General features: G+C 38.2%; 2 protein-coding genes across 6 annotated transcripts in view; one reads left to right on the top strand and one right to left on the bottom strand.

The window, feature by feature from the left end:
• Positions 1-26630, bottom strand: part of LOC150104397 (NAD(P)H pyrophosphatase NUDT13, mitochondrial-like) — a 581172-nt gene that overhangs the window by 307924 nt on the left and 246618 nt on the right. The gene's annotated exons all lie outside the window — the stretch shown is intronic.
• Positions 1-26630, top strand: part of LOC150104398 (prolyl 4-hydroxylase subunit alpha-1-like) — a 356969-nt gene that overhangs the window by 114011 nt on the left and 216328 nt on the right. The window contains exon 6 of the mRNA XM_090396472.1: positions 1332-1409. Coding sequence (XP_090252598.1) covers positions 1332-1409 — 78 coding nt within the window. The remainder of the gene's footprint in view (positions 1-1331; positions 1410-26630) is intronic.

Here is a 26630-nt window from a genome sequence, read left to right as displayed (position 1 = left end):
GATGGGATTAGATAACAAACTAGTAAGTTGGACAGCTGACTGATTATCAAACATGTATCAGCAGATTGTAAATAGAGGAGTGGTATCCCAAAAGAGGAACGTCATTAGTGGAGTGCCACAGGAGTCTGTTTTGGGATCATTATTGCTTAACTTGTAGATTAATGACATTGGGACTGGCTTAACTGGAGATTTGCAGCTGTTCAAAGATGTGCAGCTTTGCCAGGAAAGGCTATGAGAAGTAGAGTAGATGTTGTGGTCTTGGCAGGAGGACCTAAATAGACTATGTGAGTGGACAAATGATTAGAGCTTCAGTTTAATGTTGAAAAGTGCAAGGTCTTGAAATCTGGTGGACAAGGTTGGGATGCAGAGTATACAATTAATGGAGAAAATTTGAAGGAGGTGGAGGAGTCGGATATCTGTGAGTGCTGAAGCAAAGAGGTTTCCCTGTATATACAGCTTTCCCTGTATTAGACTTTGAATAGACCACATATGCACTGGTTTGGTCACCTGGTTTCAGGGGGATGACGATGTATTGGAGAAGATTTACTAAATTAGTACCTGGTCTATAGAATGTCAGATACAAAACAAGATTGAGGGAATGCAACTTACAAAGCCTTGTGAACAGAAGAAAAGGGGATGTGATTAAGACATAATTTGGTGAGGGGTTGTTACCATATTAATGTGGAGAAGATACTTTACAGAGTAGTGGAAGGCAAGGGTAAAAACAGAAGCCATCCATGGAAACTATATAAGGAGGGTGTAAGCAGGGGAGCGAGAAGCAGGTTCTCTTCATGGAACTCGTCTAACAAAATATTGCACCTTCTACAAATCTGTACCTTCTCTTGTTTCCTGTTCAGTCTCTCCACAAGCCAATTTCACATTTTGTTATTCATGTTGTTGAATTCAAGTTGTCATGTTGCACATATACATACATATTGTCAAATTAATATGTATTTGTCATTAAAATTGTCAAATGATTGCAGGAATATATTCTATGGTTTGCAGATGACATGAAGCTTTGGAAGGATTATTAGTAATAGTGGCCAATGTGGTAGCCTTTGAAGGAGGATTTGAATAAATTAGACAGATGGGGAATGTGACTAAATGTAAGGTCTTGAAGTTTGGGATGCATCAATGGGAGGCTGTATGTAATATTTAAATTCTTTTAGAAGATCATGGGAGTAGTAAATAGAAATGTGGTTGAGCAGAAACATAACTTAAATAATTTATGATGGATGTTTTTAAATTTGCATTTTATACATTTTAATTACTTTTTCTCATATTTCTTTTCATGAATGGTAGTGGAACATATAATTCTCATTTCATTTCAGCAAGGAAACATCCGGCATTCTCTTAAGCTGACCAATGATTTGCTAGAAATAGGTAAGAATAGGATGACTCAAATTCAGGTGTTTTTTTTATTTTCATTTCCCTTGATATCTAGCAGAGATTGATGTTTCAGAATGGAAATATCATGAATTTAAACAGCATATTTATCAACACATGATTTTCATTAATATATCATATTCAGTGCATATTCAGATATTATTTTACTTCTGGCAATTATCTCACAACAAGAGAGTAACTGATATTCTTAAGGAGGAAGATTTATTACTATTGTGAATACCTCTCTTTATGAAACAATTATATCATCTGATCATTTGGAAAGTTTTGATTTGTGTGTCTTAATCATAAATGTTAACTGCCTGGTAGGTTCCAATGGAATAAAACCTATAAATAAGGCTTAGCAAATAAAAAAAGGGCAATCATTATTACAGGTGATTTTAATTATGTTAGTATAAATTGGAATACAGATATGGAATCTAGGAGGAAGAAAAATTAGTTTGTTTTTGAGGAACAAATACCTTAGGCAGAATGTAACAGAAAATGAACAAGGAACAAGAATATTTAACTATTTCATCAAAGTATATTATAAAGAACATGCAGGGTTTTCTTCAGGGTGAAATAAAGTGATCACTTCCATGATGGCAAGCCAGATGGAACTACTGTGAGGAAAGAACACGTGAAGAATTACAAGGGTACTGATTACGTAAAGCTCAGAAGGACAAATTGCTGTTATAGAATGGGTTCTGGATGAAAATGAGATCAATTTCACTTAGTGTAAATAAAGTATACTTAAAACAGATGAATTCTGCTAATTCATCGGTTTTAAGACATTTCTCAGAGAACTGGATGTGGCAGATTCCTCCTCGTTCGAATTTGCTCAAAACAGGACATGGCTAGATAAGGAGCTGGCTCGAGTTCTCTTGTAGTTGATGTCTCTTTGATGTTTTTCGATACGGAGCTCGAATGATTTTTCCGTCTGTCCAAAGTAAGGTTTATCACAATTGCAGAAAATTTGATAAACACCAGGATATTTGAGACCGTTATGATTAGTCTTTGGTCAACTGAGAAAGGAATTTAGCTTAGGCAGTGTTGTGAAGAAGGTACAAATGTTAAATTTTCTTAAAATGTTTGCTATTTTTGGAGAGATGGAGCTGATGTAAGGAATAGAAATGCTGCCTTAGAAACTGTAGAATCTTCATTGCAGAATGGGGGAGGATTGAAAAGGAGTTTGTTGATAATTTACTTTGAATAGCCATTTAAATGAAATGTGCTTTGAAGTAGATTAAGTTTGTTGCTAAGATCCTGTTCAACCAAATGAAGTGAGTGAGCTCAGTGTCCAAGAGTAGATATGATGCCGAATTTCTGCGGAGGGTAATGCTGGGAATCAGCGTGGAGATATCTATCTGTATGGGTCAGTTTCCTAAAAATAGTAATTTTGAAATTTTCATTTAAACGGGACAGTTTAAATGACATCTAGGAAAGATAGAGAGCTTTATCCTCAAATTCAACTGTAAACTTAATGTTAGAATGTATGTTATTTAGGTGTTCTTGAAAGTTCCTAAGGATATCAAGGCCATGTTCCCAAATTAGAAAGATGTCATCAACATAGCGTTTCCACACTTTAGGTTTTAAAGGGAAGGGTGAAATGGCCTTTTCTTCGAAATCCTCCAGGTGTATGTTAACAAAAACTGGGGACAAAGGGTTTCCCATGACTAAGCCTGAATGTTGCTTTTAGATTGTGTCTTCGAATTTTGAAGTAACCGGAGTTGACACAGTGTGTCAGTAAGGCCATGATCTTCTCAGATCTTTGTCTTTTAAAAGGAAAGTACTTCTTCCATAGGAATATTTGTAAATAATGAAACTATGCCAAAGCTAGCCACGATATCTGTGTCTTTGATTGTAATGTCTTTGAGCTTGGATACAAAATCTGTGGAGGTTTGCGCAAACAATATAGATTTCCCGGAGAGACATTTTAGAGAAGAATTGAGATATTTAGATTTAGAAAGCTTGTATATCTGAGAATCGGTACCTTCAACTATAGCAGGGGTGTTCAACCCATCAATCGCAGAGCGATTTTTGGTCGATCTCGTGTATTCCTCCTTACTTACAAATTTAATTAAAACTGAAGACATATTTTAATAAATTTAGTTTAATCCTTTTATCCAAGTGTGAGTAAACAAAGTTTGCACCTCAAAGTATCTTCAGGACTGGGGGTAAGGTGGTACAACACCAGGACAACTCCTTGCAAAGGTGGAGCAAGCTACCAACACTCCTGTCTCAGTATCTCTTAATGCAAAACACATCTCCTTGCGGATATGTCTAATGTTATGCATTAAGGGAAGGGCCACTATCCAGACTAGTTTCGACCTTTATTGAGGTCTCTTCAGTTTGAGCCAGGCCAAAGTGGAGATACCAGCCAGAAGCATTAGCAGGTCATCTGTACCTATAAGAATTGCCAATTGGTGTGCCACCTTTTTAATAAATTACTCTGGATTAGAGAAAGATGTTGAAAGTTTATTTCTCACTTGGTTAGAATATAATAAATTTAGTTTAATCCTTTATCCAAGTGTGAGCAAACAAAGTTTGCGCCTGAAAGTATCCTCAGGACTGGAGTAAGGTGGTGCAACCAGGGCAACTCCTTGCAAAGGTGGAGCAAGCTACTAACACTCCTAGGAATCTCAGTATCTCTCATAATGCAAAACACATCTCCTTGCGGCTCCCACTGACGAGACCTCAATAAAGGTCTAAACTAGTCTGGGTAGTGGCCCTTCCCTTAATGCATGGGGGGGGGGTGGGGGGGGGGGGGGGTGGGGGGGGGGGGGGGTGGGGGGGGGGGGGGGTGGGGGGGGGGGGGGGTGGGGGGGGGGGGGGGTGGGGGGGGGGGGGGGTGGGGGGGGGGGGGGGTGGGGGGGGGGGGGGGTGGGGGGGGGGGGGGGTGGGGGGGGGGGGGGGTGGGGGGGGGGGGGGGTGGGGGGGGGGGGGGGTGGGGGGGGGGGGGGGTGGGGGGGGGGGGGGGTGGGGGGGGGGGGGGGTGGGGGGGGGGGGGGGTGGGGGGGGGGGGGGGTGGGGGGGGGGGGGGGTGGGGGGGGGGGGGGGTGGGGGGGGGGGGGGGTGGGGGGGGGGGGGGGTGGGGGGGGGGGGGGGTGGGGGGGGGGGGGGGTGGGGGGGGGGGGGGGTGGGGGGGGGGGGGGGTGGGGGGGGGGGGGGGTGGGGGGGGGGGGGGGTGGGGGGGGGGGGGGGTGGGGGGGGGGGGGGGTGGGGGGGGGGGGGGGTGGGGGGGGAATTCCATTTAATGCTCCTTTTATTATTACTATTAAATTATGGGCAACTCCAAGGAGTTGATAGACTCATCGAGGGAGGGGCTCTAACATCATGTCAAGAACAACTATTCGACATTTACACAGTATCTATCATACCTCACCTTGAACTCATTCACAGTCATGGCACCCACAACAGACTCTGGTAGCTTATTCCACTCATTCATCACTCTCCAAGTAAAAAAAACCTAGCTCTAACACCCTTGCTAACCCCACACTCTTGCCTAGCTTCCATGTATGGCCCCTAATCCTCCCACCACTAGTTCTATTCTCAAAAATATCTTCTGAATTAATCTTATAGAAACCCTTCAGTAATTTGAATGTCTCAATCATATCACCCCTTTTCTGCTTATCATCCAATTTCTGCAACCCACAAATCTTTCAACCTGTTTTTCATAAGGTTCATTCCATAGATCTGCTATCATCTTGGTCACTCGCCTCTGGATCCTCTTCAACCATAAAGAAGAAACCTCAGTGACCAGATCTGGGCACAGTAGTCGAGATGGGGGTCTTATCAAGGCTCAATACAGAGGAACAATAACTTGCTTATTTCTGCTCATCAAAGTATTCTTCAGCATCCAAGTGATTTGATAAGCTGATTTAGCCACTTTTGCAATGTGCTCCCTAAACTTCAACTCCCTATCCACCAACACTCCCAAATCCCTGGTCTCATCAATCTCCTGGAGTACAGTTTCCACCAATGTGATATACTGCTGCTAATCTTTTCACCCCAAAATGCATAATCTTACACTTTGCCACATTAAATTGACATCTATTCTCCTTAGCCCAGTCCTCCAAACTATCCAAAAATCATTCTGTAAAATTTTGACATCCTGTGCACTCACTGTTACTCTACCCAAATTTGCATCATCAGCAAATAAATGAACACTTCCTCTCAGATCCTTTCCTATATTGTTAATGAACAAATTGAACAGTAGTGGTCCAAGAACAGAAACCCTGCGACACACCCACTAGTCACAGGCCGTCTTTTGGGGACTACTCCTGAATAAACCACTCTCTAATATCTCTCCATCAACCACCCTCCTATCCATCCCCATATGCTGCAGTTTACTGATTAGAATTTCATGTGTTATCCTGTCAAAAGCCTTAGCAAGGTCCAGTAGAATCACTGTAAACCCATTACCCTTATCCAGTTCAGCCGTCACTGTGTTATAAAATGTGAGCAAGTTACTGAAGCATGATATACCCTTCATAAAACCATGCTGTCCCCCATACAGTATCCCATTTTCAGCTATCCAATCCTGTATTTTCCTCTTGATTATTTTCTCCAAGACCTTGACAACGATTCCTGATATACTGATCGGTTCGGTAATTTACAACAGCAGTCTTGGAACCTCCTTTATGCAGTGGAACTATTTTCCCCTCTTTCCACCCCCTCGGGACTATTTCAGACCTGAGACTCAAATTAAACAAAATGGTCAAGAGCACTGACAATTCTTTAGCCGCTTCACGTACGACATGAGCTGGTATACCATTCAATCCCACAGATATATTGGCATTGAGGTTTTGTAATAGCCTATTCACCTCCATTTCATTCACCACAATTCCTGTATAAGCTATTAGTTCATTCATTCCTGCAATGTCACCACCTGGATGATATACTCTTGCAAAGTGATCGCTCAGTAATTCCACTATATCAACTGATTCGGTTACCTCCCTACCATCGGTATTCTTGAAATCATTCTGTCATATACATTTTTTCTTTTACTTGCAACATATCGAAAAAACTGTTTGGGATTCTCTTTAGCCTGCATGGCTAATGTTCTTTCATAATCCGCTTTTATATTTAATCTGAGTATTTCCTAAGATTAAGTTTTTAAAAGTACTACTGTATTATATAATGCTCGATAGCATACATGCTCTTCAACCATGTATCTTCTTACATGTATGGTCTCTACAGAAGGATTTCCAGATTATCTAACCTTCAAGCCCATCCACAGTGCTAATGTATAACAGGTTTGTAACCTTTTGTAGATGGAGTTACAAGTGCTCATGTGCATAACTTTGCAATATCTTAAAAATAAGCAAACAGCATTGCAACCTAACATATTATATGACTGATTTATGAAAGCAAGTTAATAATACTGCATACTTAAAACAATAAACACAATACAACAAAATAGTAAAGTACAAACTACTAGCATAACTGTGATATAGTAAGCAAATGATTTTAATACATAAATTGACAATGGAATCAAACAGACAATGCACACTATACTGTGATTGTGATGTTACACATGTGCTTTGTTGTTAACTGTACTGTGTAACATCTATCATAACATTGTTCTATATGAGTCTTTGGACGTGTCACGCAATAATAATAATAACAACAATAATAATAAATTTAGGTCTTTTATATATACTAACCACAGTTGGTTTAGGATCAGGTCTCGAGTTTTATTGCACTATGTTGAGCACCGTATTATTTCAGAGGCTTTTTTAGGGTTGCAAATATAACTATTAAATTCAATACAGTATTTTTGTTAATTCCCAAATTACTTGATGTTTTTCCTTAGTAGTAGCAGCATGGTAAGTGAGGTCTGGTTTATGTCCTCTTTTCCCACTTCCCTCAACGTTCTTGATATGTTCTTTCATGGATACTTCTTCTGAACATCACATCTGTCCAACGTAACACACGTACACCCAAAGAACCTCATTAACTAAGTATCATGATTTTTTTCATACATGTGAAAGCAACTTTGAAGTCATACTGTTGTAATATTTGAGTGTGTTTAAAGCGTGGTATGATAAAATTAATAAAATTCCTAGATGAGTCTTTGACTCCATGGGGTCTTGGGTAGTAATAATAATAATAATAAATCTGTGGTGCTGTTTTTAAAGTGGTAAAGCAACAGCACCTTTATCAGATAAAAGCTTGAAAGGATTGAAGAATAAATACACCTCTACAGACAGGTAAACAAAAATGAGCCATGTTAAATATGAAGTCAACAGGAAACGACCAAATTGTTGATTAATACACATTTTAACACCATAAAGGAATCAAATGCAATAAGATTACAGCTTATCAAGCCAACTCAAACTACCCACATTGTAAGGATGCTAATACTGCATATTTAATGACTTCAAATCGAATACAGAAATCAGATAGATTATATTGTTGGCAACAGAAGGTGAGAAGTCTTATTTAAAGAATCTAGGACAGTATCCAGTGCATATTGTGGAACAGATCATACACCCAAATAGAATGATACCTAAACACAAATACTACAAAAACAGACAAGAAATCAACTTAAATCCAAAATAAATGCCACCAAAAGAAACTATTACTTCCAGAAATCTTCTGCAGATAGCGGCAATATGAAACAAACAAGGCTGACACTCAATGAATTACTTAACAGAAAATGTAAAACATTCCTGCAAGACTTCATCGCTAACAATTTTGGTGAAGACACTCAGAATCCTTTAACCAAATCTTTAAACCTAAAACCAGTCCAGGGATAGACATCAGGCCACCTTTATAGCACATTTTGAAACTGATACATGCAAAAGGGTATTATCCCGAGGTAATTACAATATAATCTTACAAAAAACAATATAGATTCCAAAAGTAACAAAAACACACTCACATTATTAGAAGACATTGTGGATACTATACAGAAAGTTATAATAAACACAAATTCACCATATTTACAAGATCTAAAAAAAAGTGTTTGACACTCTTGACCACCAAATATTACTGGACAAATTACATGCCATTGGAATTTACAGAAAACTACACTCCTGGTTCAGCAATTACCTGGCAAACAGAACTCCCGGTAACAAAAATAGGTTCAACTATTAGTATTAGTGGTGCATGCAGGATTTAATCTTGGGGGGAGGGCTGAGTAGATGATTTGAGAATACACACTATGCATCGCAACGCGACATATGAACTGAGCATCTGCAATGATCACTAATTCATAAGTAGTATAGAAATAGAAGACACGACACAACAATAAATAAAAAAAAAAGAATTTTAATTAGGAAAAGATTTTTGGAAAATTTTCTAGTGTTTTTTTTTTCCTTTTTCTTTGGGGAGGGGTCAGGGGACCCTTTTCCTCCCTCTGGTACCACCACTGCCATCTATAGTACAGGTATACAAACCAAACACGAAGTTCCTCAAGGTGCAATATTATCACCCACCCTTTTCAACATATACATAAATGATATTCACCAATCTCCCCATATAGAACCAGATATACCAGTATGCTGATAACACCAACACTGCTTGCAATCCACAAAGACATCACATAGCCCCTCTCCAAAACAGAACAAGACCTGAATGAAATTAATGAGATTTTTTCATAAACAATTCCATCATAAGCGATAGCGATTGTGTTGATGGGATGGAGAATTGTTATGCTTGTACACTAATGTATGTTGTATCAAAAATAAAGGGGCTGAGTTTGTAGCATTGATTGAATCAATATGCCCAAAGATAATTGGCATAAGTGAAACTTGGTTGACTGAAAATGATATACTGTCAGGAGTTGAAATGGTAGGATATAGAATTTTCCAAAAGAATAGGAAGATGAAGAGAGGAGGGGGAGTCTTGTTGATGGTACCAGAGGAACTGTGTCCTTCAAGAGTCAAAGTGGAAAACAGTAGTACGTGTGAAGATTTTAAAGCTGTTTGCTGTTAAGGGTGAAGATCAATATAATAGTATCTAATAGGATGCTATTATAGGCCAGGGAATGTGGAGAGTATTGATTGTGAAATGTTAGACAAATTAGCTGGGCAAAGTAAAAGGAAGAATGATCCTAATGGGCGGTGGCGTAGCTAGAGCTGTTGCCGCCCCTTCTCAATACACACCAAAAATACTACAAAAAGTCAAAACGACGTATAGGGAAATAAATTAAAACATTATGTTTAGTTTTTGAAGTAAAACTTTAATTTCAACAGTCTAAAATGTTTATTTTTCTTGCTTTTCTGTTAGCAAAATCATCTATGACATTGGCGAAGTCTGTTTCATAGTAATGTAGGTAATTCTTAATCAAATTTTATTTAGAAAAACTCCTCTCACAACTAGCAACACTTACAGCAATTGAGGAAAATTCACAGTAATATTACAATATTTGGAACTGAGTTCTTGAGACTGTATTTTAGAATTAATTGCAAAAGTTCAAAATGCCGCCCAGGGGAGCAGACAGCCCCCTCCACACACCCCCTAGCTATGCCACTCTTAATGGGAGATTTTAATTATTGGAATGTGGTTTGGAAAGAAGAGATAGTGCATAGTAACAAGGAGAGAGAGAGAGAGAGGAATTTGTTGAGTTTCTGCAGGATTACTATCTAAAGCAGCATGCGATTGAAGTAACAAGAGGTTTATCGGTGTTAGATTTGGTGATATCCTAACAGGATGTGATTGTGGGCGAGATATCAACACTGCCACCTGTTGGTGAAAGTGATCATGAGGTACCTGGTTTGGAAGGTAGTCAAACAGGAAAAAGCTGTTATTAAGGTCTATATGTGGAACTATAAGTTGGGTGATTATCAGAAGCTCCATAGTCAACTAGCACATCAATACATTGGGTTGATGAATTGTGTAGAAAAGATGTTGACAGTGCATGGGAAAAATGATAAGGCAGTATATAACACAAGCAATGTGTAACTGCATACCAAGAGTTAAGCAAATAAATAGAATAGGGGTTAAATGGATGAACAGTGAAATCAAGCAAGCAGTGTTACAAAAGAAGTTATGGAGGAAGTACAAGACAGTTTGCAGTGAGCAGATGCATGAAGAATATAAAGTGCAGGCCAGAAAAGTGACATGCATGGTTAAAAAAGAAAAAGTAGAATATGACAGGAGATTGGTCAGACAGATCAAAGCTAATCCAAAGGTTTTCTGCTATGTAGCAAGCAAGAGGAAAAATAATTATAGCAGGTTGATGCTGGTGGATAGTAGCAGAGTAACCATAGCAAATGATATAGTAGAATCAGTTAATAAACACTTCATCAATGTATATCAGAGCTATCCAAAGCACTGCCTGCAGGCCGCATGTGGCTCGCAGTGCAATTTTGTGCGTCCCACCCGTGAGTTTTGATTTTCGGGAGCGAAAAAAATAAAATAACAATTTGAATCTAATGCGTATTAGATATTTTAATTCTATCACTAATCGATAATCGCGATGTTGGTAATTTTATATGATGTGTTTACATCACTATATACCCATGTGTTTTTCAAATATTAGGTGTGTCAAAGAAGCATTCTTATACTATAGAAAGTTTTTTACCTTGGGTATATATATTATGCTAAAGATACGAAGCAATTTTATAAGATAGGATTTTTAATCCCTTTTCCCAAGTAAGCAAACAGACAAGTAAGTCTCAAGTTTGCAGCTGCACGTAGTGCAACACTAGGCAACTCGTTGTAATTAATCCTTTTTCCCAAGTAAGCAAACAGACAAGTCAGTCAAGTTTGCGGCTGCATGTAGTGCAACGCTAGGCAACTCGTTTACAATGAGTTGCACTACATGCAGCCGCAAACTTGACTTACTTGGGAAAAAGGATTAAAAAACCTAGCTTATAAAATTGCTTGGTATCTTTAACATTCTTATACTCTTTTGTTCCAACGCGCATGCTCTGACAGCTCATGGGGAACGTGAGAGTGCAATTAGTGTTGTTCGTTTGTTCAGCTATCGAGATTGTGTCCCTGCTGCTCACCAAATTACTAGATACGCATTATGATGTGGACCTCGGGTAAATCTTTTTTTTTTTAAATGCGGCCCTCTGATTACCAAAGGTTGGACAGTCCTGGTGTATATCATAGTGGTGTGAATGATGCTGTGCAAATGTAGAAGGGAGGCAAGAATAAATAGAATTAAAGGTGAAAGAATTGCAGGCATATCAAGTGGTGCTCAGATGTTAGATGTTAATAAGACTGTGGGAATGGATTACATATCGCTGTGCGTTTTTAAAGAATGTGCAAAAGAGTTAGCAATGCCTTGGTTCCTGGTTATTTAATGAGAGTCTTGCAGCAGGTAAAATTCCTAAGGTGTGGAAAGAAGGCAAAATAATATCTCTCTACAAGCATGGTTTGAGAGCAGAAGTTTCCAATTATAGACCAGTCTATATATATGCAGTTGTGATCAGTGTTGGAAAAATTGGTTACAGATAGAATACAGCATTATTGTGTTGATGAACATAAGATTCTCTGTGATGGTCAGCATGGGTTTGTGAAGGGGCAGGTCTTGTTTTAGCAATCTGCTTATGTTTTATGATAAGGTGAAGAATGTGTTAGATAAGGGAAAACCATGTACAGTGATATAAATTAAAGATGCCGAGAAATTATATTCTTGGTTTAATCCATTATCCAAGTGTAAGCAAATAAAAATTTGCATGTGAAGTAACATAATGACTGGGTTACTTGTATATAGGAAGCTAATGACCTCACTAATTGTCTTGGTATCCCATAATGCAATGCACATACCCTTACTCTGTAAAGGCATTTGATAGATTGCTACATGATAAGTTGGTGTACAAGCTTCACAGGATAAGAATAGATAGTATATTCGATAGCTTGATCGGAGATTTGCTCTGAACAATACCAGGAAGTTGTGTATAATGGAGCTGTGTTTCAGAAAAGGAAGGTAACCAGTGGCATGCTTCAGGGCTCTGTTCTTGGGCCTCCTACTGTATAACTTCTTGTTGATGATGTTTTGTGTGGATTGACTAGTCATCTTCAAATGTTTGCCAATGATCCAAAGTTAGGTAGAATTATCAGAAGCAGTGCTGATGTTAATTCTCTACAAGAATATTTGAGTATTTTAGCTTGGACATATGAGTGGGGTTGCAGTTTTAATATTAATAAATGCAAGGTGTTAAACTTCGGAATTACAAGATATTAAGCTGCATACTGTATTGGTGGAGCTGAACCTCAGGAAGTGGATGAGATTCAAGATTTTGGAGTGATGGTGGACTGGAGTTTCTAGGTCACATAGCACACTGAAAAGACTGCACATTGCATTGCTGGTATGATAAAAAGTACACTGATATGTAGGGATAAGGAGGTGGTGGTGCCTCTATATAAGTCATTGGCCAGACCACATATGGACTATTGTGCTCAGATTTGGTCACCTAGTTTTCATTGTAATGTGAAAACACTAGAGAGGGTCCAAATATGAATAAACAAAGTGATATCAGGACTCTGGAGTGCTGGTTATGAAGAGCATTTGAGAGAATGTGGATTACAGAGGTTGATGAATAGGAGAAAAAGAGATGATATGATAGAATCCCTTAACTAACTTGAAAGCCTCTATCAGATTAATACAAAAAGAATTATAAAAAGAGTGGATGTTAAGATGGAAAGAAACGAGAGGCCATCCATGGAAGTTGTATAGGGATGTGGTGAAGAAGGGAGTGAAGAGTAGATTTTTTTATGTGAAGAGTTGTTAGTGAGTGGAATGCATTGCCTCAGTGCGTTGTGAGTGCAGGTAGTGTAAGTAACTTCAAAGCTCATTATGATATACATGTAGCTGGTTGAGTAGGCCTCCCACGATGAGTCTGTTCGCTTCACAGAGGTTACCAAATAATGATGATAAACACCAAAACCCAAATGTTAATTAATAACCCAAGAGTTCCATACCCAGTACCAATCACACTGCACAATCACATGCATCATTGTATTATCAATGTCAACAATTGCCTGAAATTATACCTATAACACATGAACCTCAGATACTTGTTCGCTACTACTTCAAGGTCTCTTGTCTCCTAAACTTCCTCCAGAATTTCCAAACCAAGTACATTCTTTGCATCCCATTGTTGCATACCAAATTTTAGAAAATCCCACTTTGCAAAATTGAATTCACAGTTCTATACTGTGTACCAAATTTATGGCACTGTACTCCAGGAAATAGATGAAGCTAGAGATTTAGGGGGTGGTGGCAGACAAAGAGTTAAAGTTTGGAGGACATATTACTAAGGTGGCCCATAAGATTACTTGGCTATTGAAGTAATCTTATGGGAAGATAAGGAAGATGTTATTCCTCTTTATCATAAAGATAAAGGCTTTGATATGTCCACTGGATTACTGTGCTCAAGTCTGGTCTACTGGATTGTTTCTTGGATGAGGAAGTTGTTGAGAAGATTCAGAGGCAAGCAACCAAGATAGTGAATGGTCTGTGGAATGTTCCCTATGAGGATAGATTGAGGGTGTGTGGATTGCAGAAGTTGGTTGACAAAAGAAAAAGAGGAGGATATGATAGAAACATTAAAGAAACACAGTCAGAGGTTATAGTACTTAATCCCTCATTAGGAGGGCTAAACCAGGGGATCATTCCTGGAGGATGTGAGGACTAGATTTTTTGCTTGGACAGAATTGTAAATGAATGGAATGGGTTGCCAGAGTCAGTTATGAGTGTTTTGTCGTTTAATGGGTTCAAGGAGAGATATGAGAGATGGTGTGGATAGTTTGGGTCACTTGTGATGAGTCTTCAGACTCCACGGAAGTGCCCATACAATCATCATCATGCATATCAAGGATTTAGGCCTAGCATGGCTTGTTCCAGCCTTAGAAGTCATCATTGAATCATTTAAGAGGACGTCCTGGTTTTCTTTTTTCTAATGGCTTGTATTTTAAGGCTTGTTTTGGTAATCTTTCTGTTTTCAGTCTATGACCGCATTCCATCCATTTATGTTTATATTTTTTTTAATTTTTTCTATTACTGATTCCTGGTTTAATTCTTTCATAATTTCTTCGTTTCTTTTGTGAACAAATAGGGTATACTTTGCAGTTTTTCTCATAAGCTTCATTTCTGCTGTTGTTAATCTTTGTTTGTCTTTTTGTTTTATTGTCCAGATTTCGCTTCCATACATTAAGACTGATAGGGCTAATGTATTGTATACTTTTAGTCTGGTTTGTTATTGAACTAGGTTTGGTTTAAATATAGAGTTAATTACACCTGTTATTTTTTAAATATTTTGCAATTTTTATGTTTATATCTTTTTCGTTTTCATATGTGATCATACATCCTAGGTAGTTAAATGAATTCACCTGTTCTAAGATCTTGTTATTTATTACTACTTTAGTTCTCGCTGGATCTTGTCCTTTAAAGGCCATAGTTTTTGATTTTTCTGTTGATATCATCATACCATAATCTTTGGATATCTCATTTAGATCTAAAATAGCTTTCTGTAAGTTATCTTCAGAATTTGTAATTATTATTTGGTCGTCAGCAAAGAGGAGAGTGTTTAAGTTTACTGTAGGAGAAAGTTTAATTCCTTGATGTAAATTTTTATTCCATTTTATTATTATTTCATTTAAGTAGATATCAAAAAGAGTTGCTGAGAGGGGACATCCTTGTCGGATCCCTTGGTTTATCTCTCTCATATATGATAGCTCGTGATTTAATCTTATTTGTATTTGATTATTTTCATATATACTTGCGATAGCTTTTAGGATATTATTTGGTATATGTCTTTCTTTTAATATGTTAAATAATGTGTTTCTTTTAACTTTGTCAAATGCTTTTTCAAAGTCAATAAATACAATATGTGTTTCTAAATTGTATTCTCTTCTTTTCTCTATTATTAATTTTAGGCAAAAGGCCGGGTCTATACATGATCGTCCTTTTCTAAATCTATACTGTACTTCTAAAATAAAGTTTTCGGAATATTTCATTAGTTTGCTATTTAAGATTCTGCTATATATTTTGTAACAGGAATTTAGGGTCATCTCTATTACCTTTTTTAAAGATAGGAATCACAATTGCTTTTTTCCATTCTATTGGGGGGATACCAGTTGAGTAAATTTTATTTAAAAATAATAAGAGTCTTTCTTTGAATCTTGTTCCTGCGTATTTATATAGTTCTGAACCTAGCTTATCTTCTCCAGGTGATTTTCCGTTTCTTGTTTCTTTCTAATTCTTCTTTAGTTATTTCCTTTTCATTTTTGTTAATTGTTTGCCAGTTGTCTTTTTTAGAATATTTGTCTGTCCACAGTTCTGTGTAGTAATTTAGAAATTCTTCTAATTTCAATTCAGTGTTTAATTTTATGTTTTCTTTGGTATCTGCATTTAAGTGTTTCAAAATCTTATATACATGGGGTCTTATTTTATATAAATCATGTTCTAAATTAGAAAACAAATTTGTTCCATGATTCTCTATGTCTTTCTCTGACTTCTCTTTTAGTTATGGCTCTTATTCTTTTATATTCCATTTCATCTTCTAATCTTTTACTGCTTAACCATTTGTGATAGGCTTATTTTTCTTTTTGATTATTTCTTTGATTGTATCATCCCAGATCTTCAGTTTCTTCCTTTTATTGAATTTTTGGCCTTTCCTAAGCTTTCATTTGCTGCTGCATTTAGTATCGTTTTTATATTAAGCCATTCTATTTCTTCATTTTGTTTTATTTTATCTAGATATTGGTTAATTCTTTGTTTATATAGCCATTGTACATTTGTGTCATTCAATAGTCTAGTTTTATAAACAAATGTTTAAATTTTTCTTTCTGTTCTTGTTACTTGTAGCCATTTAGGTGGTAATCTTAATTTCATTTTAACAAGGAAGTGGTCACTGTTTATTTCATATCCTCTGTGAACTCTAACATCTAGTGAAAATTTTGATGTCTTTTCATTTAATATGAAGTAATCTAATATTGATTTCCAACCTCTTGCTGCCCAAGTATATTTATATATGTCTTTATGTTTATAGAAGGAATTCATTATTTTTAGGTTATTATAAACTACAAAGTCAATCAATTTTTTACCATTCCTGTTTAGAGTATGTTCTCCATGTATTCCTATATTATTATTAATTTTCGTGTTTCCAATACAATACAGTTCCCATACAATAATAATAATAATAATAAATTCATGGCAAGAAGGTGATAGAAGTAGAAGAAATAGTTGAATTATAGGATTATAATTTTTTTAAGGAGATATCATCCATGGTTGAAATAATGCAACATCTGATATGACAGATGATGTGAGAACAATACTTGAACTGGATGTGCTCAGGCTATGCAAAATGTCAATGTATTACAGGAGAAAACATTAGATGAGTGCGTTTTGCACTTTTTCATAATACATGGATTAATATATGTATTATGAAAGAGTGCAATTATGATAAATTTAGAGAATTGTGCAAAAGAACTGGAAGTGTTTAATACTGTGCTGTTCAAGTTTAAGCAATGGCAGAGGCCCAAGAGAGCATGACAGCTATATAACTAAAAAATTTCAAACAAGAAATTATATACCAGTATCTCAGGAGTGGCAGCTGAGGTACTGGAAAATATGGATAAGGTCAGAATTAAGTATAATGGATGGTTAGGAATATTATACTTTATGGCGTAAGAGCAGCTTTGAAAAGGGAAGACTCCATAGTAGCTCACTCATTTACTATAACTACTGAGTTAGATAAGGAATTTTTTTCTTTTATTTGTATTTCAGCCACAAAGAAGTTGTAAACTGATATAGTGCATTTAGTACTGATGGTGAGCAAGGATTAGATAATTTGCATTCCCCCTGCATTATTAAACATGGTGTTTTTTCAAGTCACTTGAGACCTCTTAATAGGCAGGACAATGATCTCATACTAAGCGATACAATTAAATGGCTGCACTATAATACTACTGGATTTTAGTAAAGGCCTTTCCTGCACAAAAATCTATTATGTAAACTCAAGCGATCGGTGATCTGTCACATTATATAACAGATTTTTGTACAAGAAATCCTGTCAAATCAACCAATGAAAATGGAAGCAAAGCTGAGTGACCAGTTGCATGAAAAAAGAAAAAAAAAAAAATTATATTTTGACTGATCCCATTCAATTTTTAAGATAATGACAGTGCAGACGATCTGGGAATAGTGATAGTTGGTTATTTGCCTATATGCTAAACTGTGTTGAGCAATAGCATTAGAGATCCTGCAGGATAATTTAAATAGACTATGCTGTGGGCAAAGAATGTAGCTGCCAATTCAATGTGGCAAAGTGTAAGGTTATGCACACCAGACAGGAAAAAAAAATTACATGAATGTTTCACTGATGAGATTTTGCTACAAGAAATTAATAAGGTGGGGAATTTAAGGATAATAATGAAGGAGTTGAAGTTCAGGACATTATTATTATTATTCGTGACACCTCCAAGGAGTCCGAAGACTCATCGTGGGAGGACACCTACTATACAACTGTCTCCACCACCACACCGAACTTCTACTACCAATCATCTCCATCAACGCCATCTACCGCCCACCACCACAACTAGTATTTTTTGTCTGTAAATTGCGTGTGTTCTGAAGGGCCGATTTGTCTGTATGCGGGATGTAAAACCTGAGTTTCCGAGGGGAAAAACCCTGCTACCTCCGTATGAGATTGGCTAACACACAGTGCAAAAGTTGTAAAGAGTCACCTGGATATTGATATTCACAGGCATATTAGTGATAAAAGTATTTTCTCCTTGTATAAAGACCACAAGTGGATGATTACTGTAATCAAAAGGTAAGAAACACCAGAGAAGTGACAGGAAAAGTTTACTATTAGGATAAAATGATGATTTGCGAGTTGCAAAATTTAGTTGATAGGCAGAAAAGACAATATGACAGAAACAGAGTCCAGTCAAAAGGTACAAATCCCCCCCCTGAAATAACAGAGGTGGGGGGGTTGTACTTTTTTATATCACACTTTAGCTAGCATACATGATACTGTTCACTCAAATTTGCTATCAACATAACCAAGGTTTGTGATCTGACCGACTTCAAAACGACATTATTGTAGGGTACTGGTTGAAGGGTGACAGTACCCAAGAAAATGCTAATACTGTAGGCTGTTTGTGAAGTGCTGTAGTTAAGATGTTCCAATAGTGGAAGGATAACAGGCAGAACAGCAGTCAGTGGTGAGCATCCACATTCAGGACATACAAAAAAGTATGTTCTGAATAATTTTGCACACCAGTGAGATGTGGTCATGACCTTTTTTGTCTATGGGCTTGAATAAGGTAATGTCATGCCTTATTCATGCTCAAAGACAAAAATAAAAACTCTGAAAGAGCTGACTATGAAATTTAACCATGGGACAAATGGCTATGTTTCCCAGACTACAATCTAACATACCTTCCTCCATGTGGGCCTCCAAATTAGATGTGCAAATAAGGTACCAGTGCTTTTGCCAATCATCTATGGCTAGACTACACCTACAGTCTGTCTGAGAAATGTTACTGGACTACCGAAGACTGGATAAAGGTTGCATTTTCGAATGAATCTTGTTTTCAACTTTGCCATGTGAATGATAGGTGGAGGGTTAGGATAAAACCTGGGGAGAGATATTATACTAATGTCATAGTCAAGCAGAATTATAATATGAGGAATGTTTTTCAGGGATCTTTGTAGTTCCTGATAGACCATGCTATGAACTCTATAAAGTACCTATCCATTGTGGCTAATCAGGTACACCCTTCATGGTGATTGTGCTTTTCCCAACAGCATAATGTTCCTGCAGAATAATGTATCATACTATATTGTGCTCCTGGTATTATTTAAGAGTGGTTGGCTAAACATAACAGCAATGTTCAGATATTACAGCTGCAAAATTTTTCAGATTTAAATCCCATAGAACATCTATGGAATCACGTTAATTGAGAGATGCCTTATTTAAATCTGTCACCCCAAACTAACAGACATATGGAAAGCAGTCATGACAACACGGTACAACACACCTCCTGTAGCATTCCTCCATGATAATGCACAGTGGCAGTTCTGGAAACAGGTTGTTTCCAGAACTGCCACTGTGCATTATCATGGACTGTAGTCATAATATTTTGACTGAACAGTGTATAAGTAACAAAGGGAAGTTATAGGACAGATACCAAAGAAATTTTTTTTTATACATGGCAGAAGGGATTAGGTTTCTTGCTTGGAGAGTGGTGAATGAGCAAAAATGGTTGCTGGAGGTAGATGCAAGTGCATGCTAGTGATGAGTTTTAGGAATGGTACAATAGGCATTATAGAAACAATGCTAACATGGAACTCCTGCAGTCTTAACACTCAACAGAGATTCACTGATAATAATAATAACAGTGACTATTAATGAATGTCTATGGTGAGGTGTTATATTTTGGTTCTGCATCATCATTATTATTATTATTCCATATGTTGGGGGGGGGGTGGGGGGGGGGGGGGGTGGGGGGGGGGGGGGGTGGGGGGGGGGGGGGGTGGGGGGGGGGGGGGGTGGGGGGGGGGGGGGGTGGGGGGGGGGGGGGGTGGGGGGGGGGGGGGGTGGGGGGGGGGGGGGGTGGGGGGGGGGGGGGGTGGGGGGGGGGGGGGGTGGGGGGGGGGGGGGGTGGGGGGGGGGGGGGGTGGGGGGGGGGGGGGGTGGGGGGGGGGGGGGGTGGGGGGGGGGGGGGGTGGGGGGGGGGGGGGGTGGGGGGGGGGGGGGGTGGGGGGGGGGGGGGGTGGGGGGGGGGGGGGGTGGGGGGGGGGGGGGGTGGGGGGGGGGGGGGGTGGGGGGGGGGGGGGGTGGGGGGGGGGGGGGGTGGGGGGGGGGGGGGGTGGGGGGGGGGGGGGGTGGGGGGGGGGGGGGGTGGGGGGGGGGGGGGGTGGGGGGGGGGGGGGGTGGGGGGGGGGGGGGGTGGGGGGGGGGGGGGGTGGGGGGGGGGCAGATGTATTTTTTTTTTTTGTTCATCTAGATCAATGGTTCTTAACCTGGGGTATGTGCACCCCTGGGGGTGTGAGAAAGCATTTCCAGGGGTGCAAGAGAAATTTCTAAATTTTGACCCAGATTCGATGGATGACAGCTATTTAATAAAAGATGATTTTATTGAAATATGAGCCAATGCACATATTCAAATGAAATTTGAAAATATGGACTTAGAACAATTCTGGTGTACACAGAACCTTATTCACAGCTGCAAAAGAAGCACTGCAGATACTTTTACCATTTGCCACCACTTACCTGTGTGAAATGGGATTTTCATCGCTTTTGCACATAAAAACAAAAGCCAGAAATCACTTAAATGCAAGTGATGACTTACGCTTGGCTCTTTCAAAAAAGGAGCCTCGCTTCAAAAGTATTATTATGAATAAACAACAACAACAACAACATAGCTATTAAAAATTGAGATATTGTTTTGTATGTATATGTATGTGTTTATTTTTCAATAAATAAATTATTTTGCAATAGATGTAATTTCCTAAATAAAGAAATAGAAACACATTTTTCAAGGGAGTGCAAGAACTTATTTTTAGATTCAAGGGGGTGTTGATCACTAAAAAAGTTCAGACCCACCGATCTAGATGGATGTTAGCAAATCTGCCAGTCTGACCATATTATGATAAGTTGCAAGAACAAAGAATATTGTAAAGACCTGGAACATTCAGGGAAGGAAGTGGATCCTTAGGAGAGAGAAGGGAAGCCAGCTTCAAATGAGGTTTGAAAGAAGTGCAGGGATTATATTTCTTTAAAGTTCTTTTTTTTTTTTTTTCTAAAGTACCTTGGATATAGGGAATAGTAATGTCATTACATGTTGAGATGAATGTGAGGAGACGAAAGGGACAGATAATTCAAAAACAAAACAGTCTGCCCTTACTGGACACCTTGATTACATGCCAACCAGATGAATCACTGGTATTCTCTGTCCATAGAAAACCATTTTACACACAGGTGGATACATCCACTAACAGTGACACTTCTACCCATCTCGAACAGTATGGTATCATAAAATCTATAGATAACAGAGCAAAACTGATTTGCTCTAATGATAATGCCCTCACCACTGAACATAACATCAAATTAAACATTTTTTGATCCAGTCACCTGGATCAAAAAGTACTGACATATCATACCACATATCACTCCCTCCTGCCAGACACATACTTCAATAAAATGATCACCAACCTACATCTGTGACAAGCCTGAGAAGCTTGCACAAATATCAAAGAAATATAATCTAGTTACCACCTTCGAATGCTGCACAGAAATTTATTATTCATTATCCACTGTCCGAAAGACCAATCATGATCCATAGCTTTGCCTGGCAGTCAGGAACACCTGCATGTACATCTTTATTTGAGAACTGTTCCTTCATGATTCCAATTTGACTTATCAAAATATAAGGAATAGTACTTAAATTATTTTAGTTATTATATGATCTATGTTGTCATCTTATCCCTTAGCTCAGACCATCTTACCCATGTTTCCATTTCCAAGAAGCATCCATCAACCAGCCATTCTCAGTCATCTGTCCATCACTACAGCCATGTCAAATGGGATCACCCCAATACTCCTTTACTCATCCTTCCAATGGTCAGATGTCCGCATGGTTAGCCTAGTGGCTTTGCACTTCGCAACCATATGCCTGGGGAAGGAGTGGCCTAGGTTCGATTCCCGTCGATGACGTGAGGTACTTAAGGATCTTCCTAGGCCATAGCCAAGTTAGCCGATCTTGAGAGCTGAAAGCATGGTTTTTTCCCACCGGTTTATCAGGGATTTTTCATCCCGCAAGCAGGCAAACCAGTCTTCTGAGCACACGGATTACAGCCAAAAATACTGACCAAGCCATAGGCCTGAGTCATCAGCCTGTGCCGGTTCAGGAGCCCGGATAAAATATGGGGGGAGATTCAGATGGTGCTGTACATTCCCACAAATAGGGGGGTACTGTACCATCACATGGAAAGAAAGGAAGGAATGGTCAGATTACTCTTCCTGCTTTACTTCTTAATCCATGCATCCACTTCAAATTAATAACTGAAATAATCTTTGTGAAATGAGTGCCCTTCATCCAGCCAGAATTCTCAACCATTACACAAGATTTCTTTTTTTGTATGAAAACAAAAAAATTGGTTAAAGATAACCAATAAAAATTGCCGGCCTGGTTGGCCGAGTGGTTAGCGTATCCGCTCTCCTGCCAAAAGGCTGCGGGTTCGAATCCCGCCATGGGTATGGATGTTTGTGAATAATACAAGTAGTAGTGGTGGTCGGCAGTAGATGGCGTTGGTGGTGACGGAGAGTTGTGGAGTAGGTGCGCTCCCTCGATGAGTCCTTGGACTCCCTGAATTCGCTATGTAATAATAAAACTTTGGTGTATATGTGTGTATATATAAATATATAATAATCTGCAAATATGTAAATAAGTTTTTTTACCTTGGGTAATGTATATTAGGGTTACCAAGTAATTTTATAAACTTGTTTATTTTACTCCTAATCCCAAGTAAGCAAACAATTAAGTTTGCACCTATGAGTTGCCCTGGTGTTGTACCACCTTTAGACTTGAACTACGTTCAGACGCAAACTTAATTGTTTGCTTACTTGGGATTAGGAGTAAAATAAACAAGTTTATAAAATTACTTGGTAACCCTAATATACATTACCCAAGGTAAAAAAACTTATTTACATCTATATCTCCTCCAGAGATTTTTATTCAAAATAAAAACACCTTGTAGCAACTTCTATAGGTAAAATTGATAAGGCTCTGTATTACTAAAAGGTTGAAACCGGTCTGGGTAGTGACCCAACCCATAATATATTGCAGTATACATCTCTTAATGAGATGTTCTTTACATTATGGAAAATACTAAGAATAGTGATCAGAGCTTTACCCACCTTTACAATGAGTTGCACCACCTTTAGACTTGAACTACGTTCAGGCACAAACTTAATTGTTTGCTTACTTGGGATTAGGAGTAAAATAAACAAGTTTATAAAATTACTTGGTACACACACACACGTATATACATACAGCTAACTCTCATATAACGCAGATGTTAGGTTCCACAGAAAAGGTGCATTATATAAATATAATGCACCTCAATGTCAATACATTGGATGGTATACCAGCTCGTGCCGTATGTGAAGCAGCTAAAGAATTGTCAGTGCCCTTGACCATTTTGTTTAATTTGAGCCTCAGGTCTGGGTCAGTCCCAAGGGGGTGGAAAGAGGGGAAAATAGTTCCGCTGCATAAAGGTGGTTCCAAGGCTGCTGTTGAAAATTACCGGCCAATCAGCATAACAGGAATCATTATCAAGGTCTTGGAGAAAATAGTCAAGAGGAAAATACAAGATTGGATAGAAGAAAATGGGATACTGTATCGGGGACAGCATGGTTTTGTGAAGGGTAGGTCATGCCTCAGTAACTTGCTCACGTATTATAACACAGTGACGGCTGAACTGAATAAGGGTAATGGGTTTATAGTCATACTGCTGGGCCTGGCTAAGGCCTTTGACAGGATACCATATGGAATTCTAATCAGTAAATTGCAGCATATGGAGATGGATATAGGGTTGGTGAGATGGATAAGAGGGTGGTTGACTAAGAGATATCAGAGAGTGGTTTATTAAGGAGTAGAGTCCACAAGACGGCCTGTGACTAGTGGTGTGCCACAAGGATCTGTTCTTGGACCACTGCTGTTTAATTTGTTCATTAATGATATAGGAAAGAATCCGAGAGGAACAGTTCATTTGTTTGCAGATGATGCAAAGTTCGGTAGGGCAATAGTGAATGCAGATGACGTCAAAATTTTGCAAGACAATTTGGATAGATTGGAGGTCTGGGCTAAGGAAAATGGCTGTCAATTTCATGTGGCAAAATGTAAGGTTTTACATTTTGGGGTGAAAAGATTAGCAGCAGTTTACTACATTGGTGGAACTGTACTGCAGGAAATTGATGAGGCACGAGATTTAGGAGTGTTGGTGGATAAGGAGTTGAAGTTTAGAGGGGGGGCACATTGCAAAAGTGGCCAAATCAGCTCATCAAATCACTTGGTTGTTGAAGAATACGTTGACAAGCAGAGACAAGCAGGTTATTGTTCCTATGTATCGAGCCTTGATAAGACCTCATCTCGACTACTGTGCCCAGATTTGGTCACTTAGATTTCTTCTTGATGGGGAGGTGGTGGAAAGGATCCAGAGGCGAGTGACCAAGATGATAGCAGGTCTGTGGAATGAACCTTATGAGAACAGGTTGAGGATTTGTGGGTTGCAAAAATTGGTTGATAGGCAGAGGAGGGGAGATATGATTGAGACATTCAAATTATTGAAAGGTTTCTATAAAATTACTTCAGAAGATATTTTTGAGAACAAGGCTGGTTGTGGGAGGACTAGGGGACATCCATGGAAACTGGGCAAAAGTGTGGTTAGTAAAGGTGTTAGAGCTGGGTTCTTTACTTTTAGAGTGGTGAATGAGTGGAATGGCTTGCAGAGTCTGTGGTGGATGCTGTGAGAGTGAATGAGTTTAAGGCGAGGTATGATAGATACTGTATGAATGTCGAATAGTTGTGATGAATATGATTTGGGGCCTCCCTCGATGAGTCTAATGACTCCCTGGAGTTGCCCATAATAATGGTAATGGTAATATAAATCTCATTATGCGAGACTAAGATCACATAGAAAAAGAAGGGTTAGGTTCCGAAATAGTTTTTTTTTTTTTTTAATTATATAAACAACAATGACATATCCAACAAAAAATATTTTTATTTAATTCAGGTAATTCATGTAAGTTAGGAAAACATATAAACTATGAAACAAAATACATAGTATAAACTTATAAAAACACAAATTATACGTAAACTTTATTGCCCATAATGCATAAATGTTTTAGGCAAAATAGAAGAAAGTGTATAATTTAATCGTCATCACTATCTTCAAAACAAAAATTTCATAGATGTTCTTTATTTAAGAGTGGCCAGACATCATCATCACTTGAAATCTCTTTGACATCATTTGTATAAGTCTCAGTTAATACTTTGGCTGGTTTAGTTATCAAGAAGTCAGTAAGTAATAAGACCTTGCTTACCACTCTGCTGCAATTTTTTTATTAAGTTCATAATATGGAGCTAAACAAATATCCAATTGTCTTGTGAATTTTCCAGAGCACTCCATTGAGGGATCTTCTCTTCTTATTGTGCTATCTTCTCTCGAAGGTCAGCGACCATCTTGGTGAACAAATTGCACTCGTGTTAATCTGAGCAGTTGTGCACTGCTCTTTCCTGTCCATAAAAATGTCTGTAAAATAACTTCCTAACTTTCTTGCCAAGTCCAATCCTTTTGCTAATTTGTTTAAACTGAATTCTTTAGTTTAAAGAATCGAATTCTTCAGCAGAACTATCCCCGTCTTTTAGTTCAACATCCTCTATTAATCATATCAATTCCTCCTAATTTAAATCTATTTCCCCATCAATTAATTCACTAATTTTATTTTCACTGATATCGCAAAAGCTTACTATGTGGCCATTAATACAAAAATAAAGTTTTCTGCATAAAAAAGCATTACATATTGTATGTAACTCACCAGAAAATAAAGTGCTTAGCTTGAGATTAACACACTTATGATTTTTAATGCACTTTCCTGGTAGAAAACGAAGACAACTTTCAACAATAAAGACTTTATATGGTGAACAAATGATGTACATGCATACATATGTTATGCACGTATATATATATATATTATGTACATACATAAAGGGTATTTCCCCAGATATAAATTCACTACTTATAATTAGATGTGCAAAACGGGAAGATGCAAATTTAACAAAGATAAAATTTGATTTTTAAGTTGTGCAGTGAAAAATATATGAAAAGATAAAGGGTACTACAATTTGTAGACCGCATTATATCGAAACCACGTCGTATAAGTACCGCGTTATACAAGGTCTACCTATATATATATATATATATATATATATTATGTAATTATTGACTTCCAGTCGGTTGTTTTGATATATTTTTAAAAAAGATTTAATGACTTAAACCGAGATAACTTATAAAGTTTTAATGAGAATAATACAACTAGTTTCAGCTTATAACAGCCTTCATCAGGTATTCATTAAAGGAAGAGTATAGTAATAAACATTGAAGTATCTGAAAGACTGGGAATTACAGGTAAAAATTGCCACACATAATTGAAACAAAAACGTATTTTTAAGTTGTTCTAACTGGCATGCTATTGTTTATTGCATGTAAGCGTGCAGGCTCTCGTGAACGCCAATATTGAATAGCTGCAGTATGGCTATCTGGGATG

Source organism: Typopeltis vanoorti, chromosome 8 (assembly GCF_054136105.1).
Source record: "Typopeltis vanoorti isolate ZY-2024b chromosome 8, IOZ_Tvanoo_1.0, whole genome shotgun sequence".
Classification (NCBI taxonomy): domain Eukaryota; kingdom Metazoa; phylum Arthropoda; class Arachnida; order Uropygi; family Thelyphonidae; genus Typopeltis; species Typopeltis vanoorti.
This window is presented reverse-complemented; position numbering and strand designations above follow the sequence as displayed.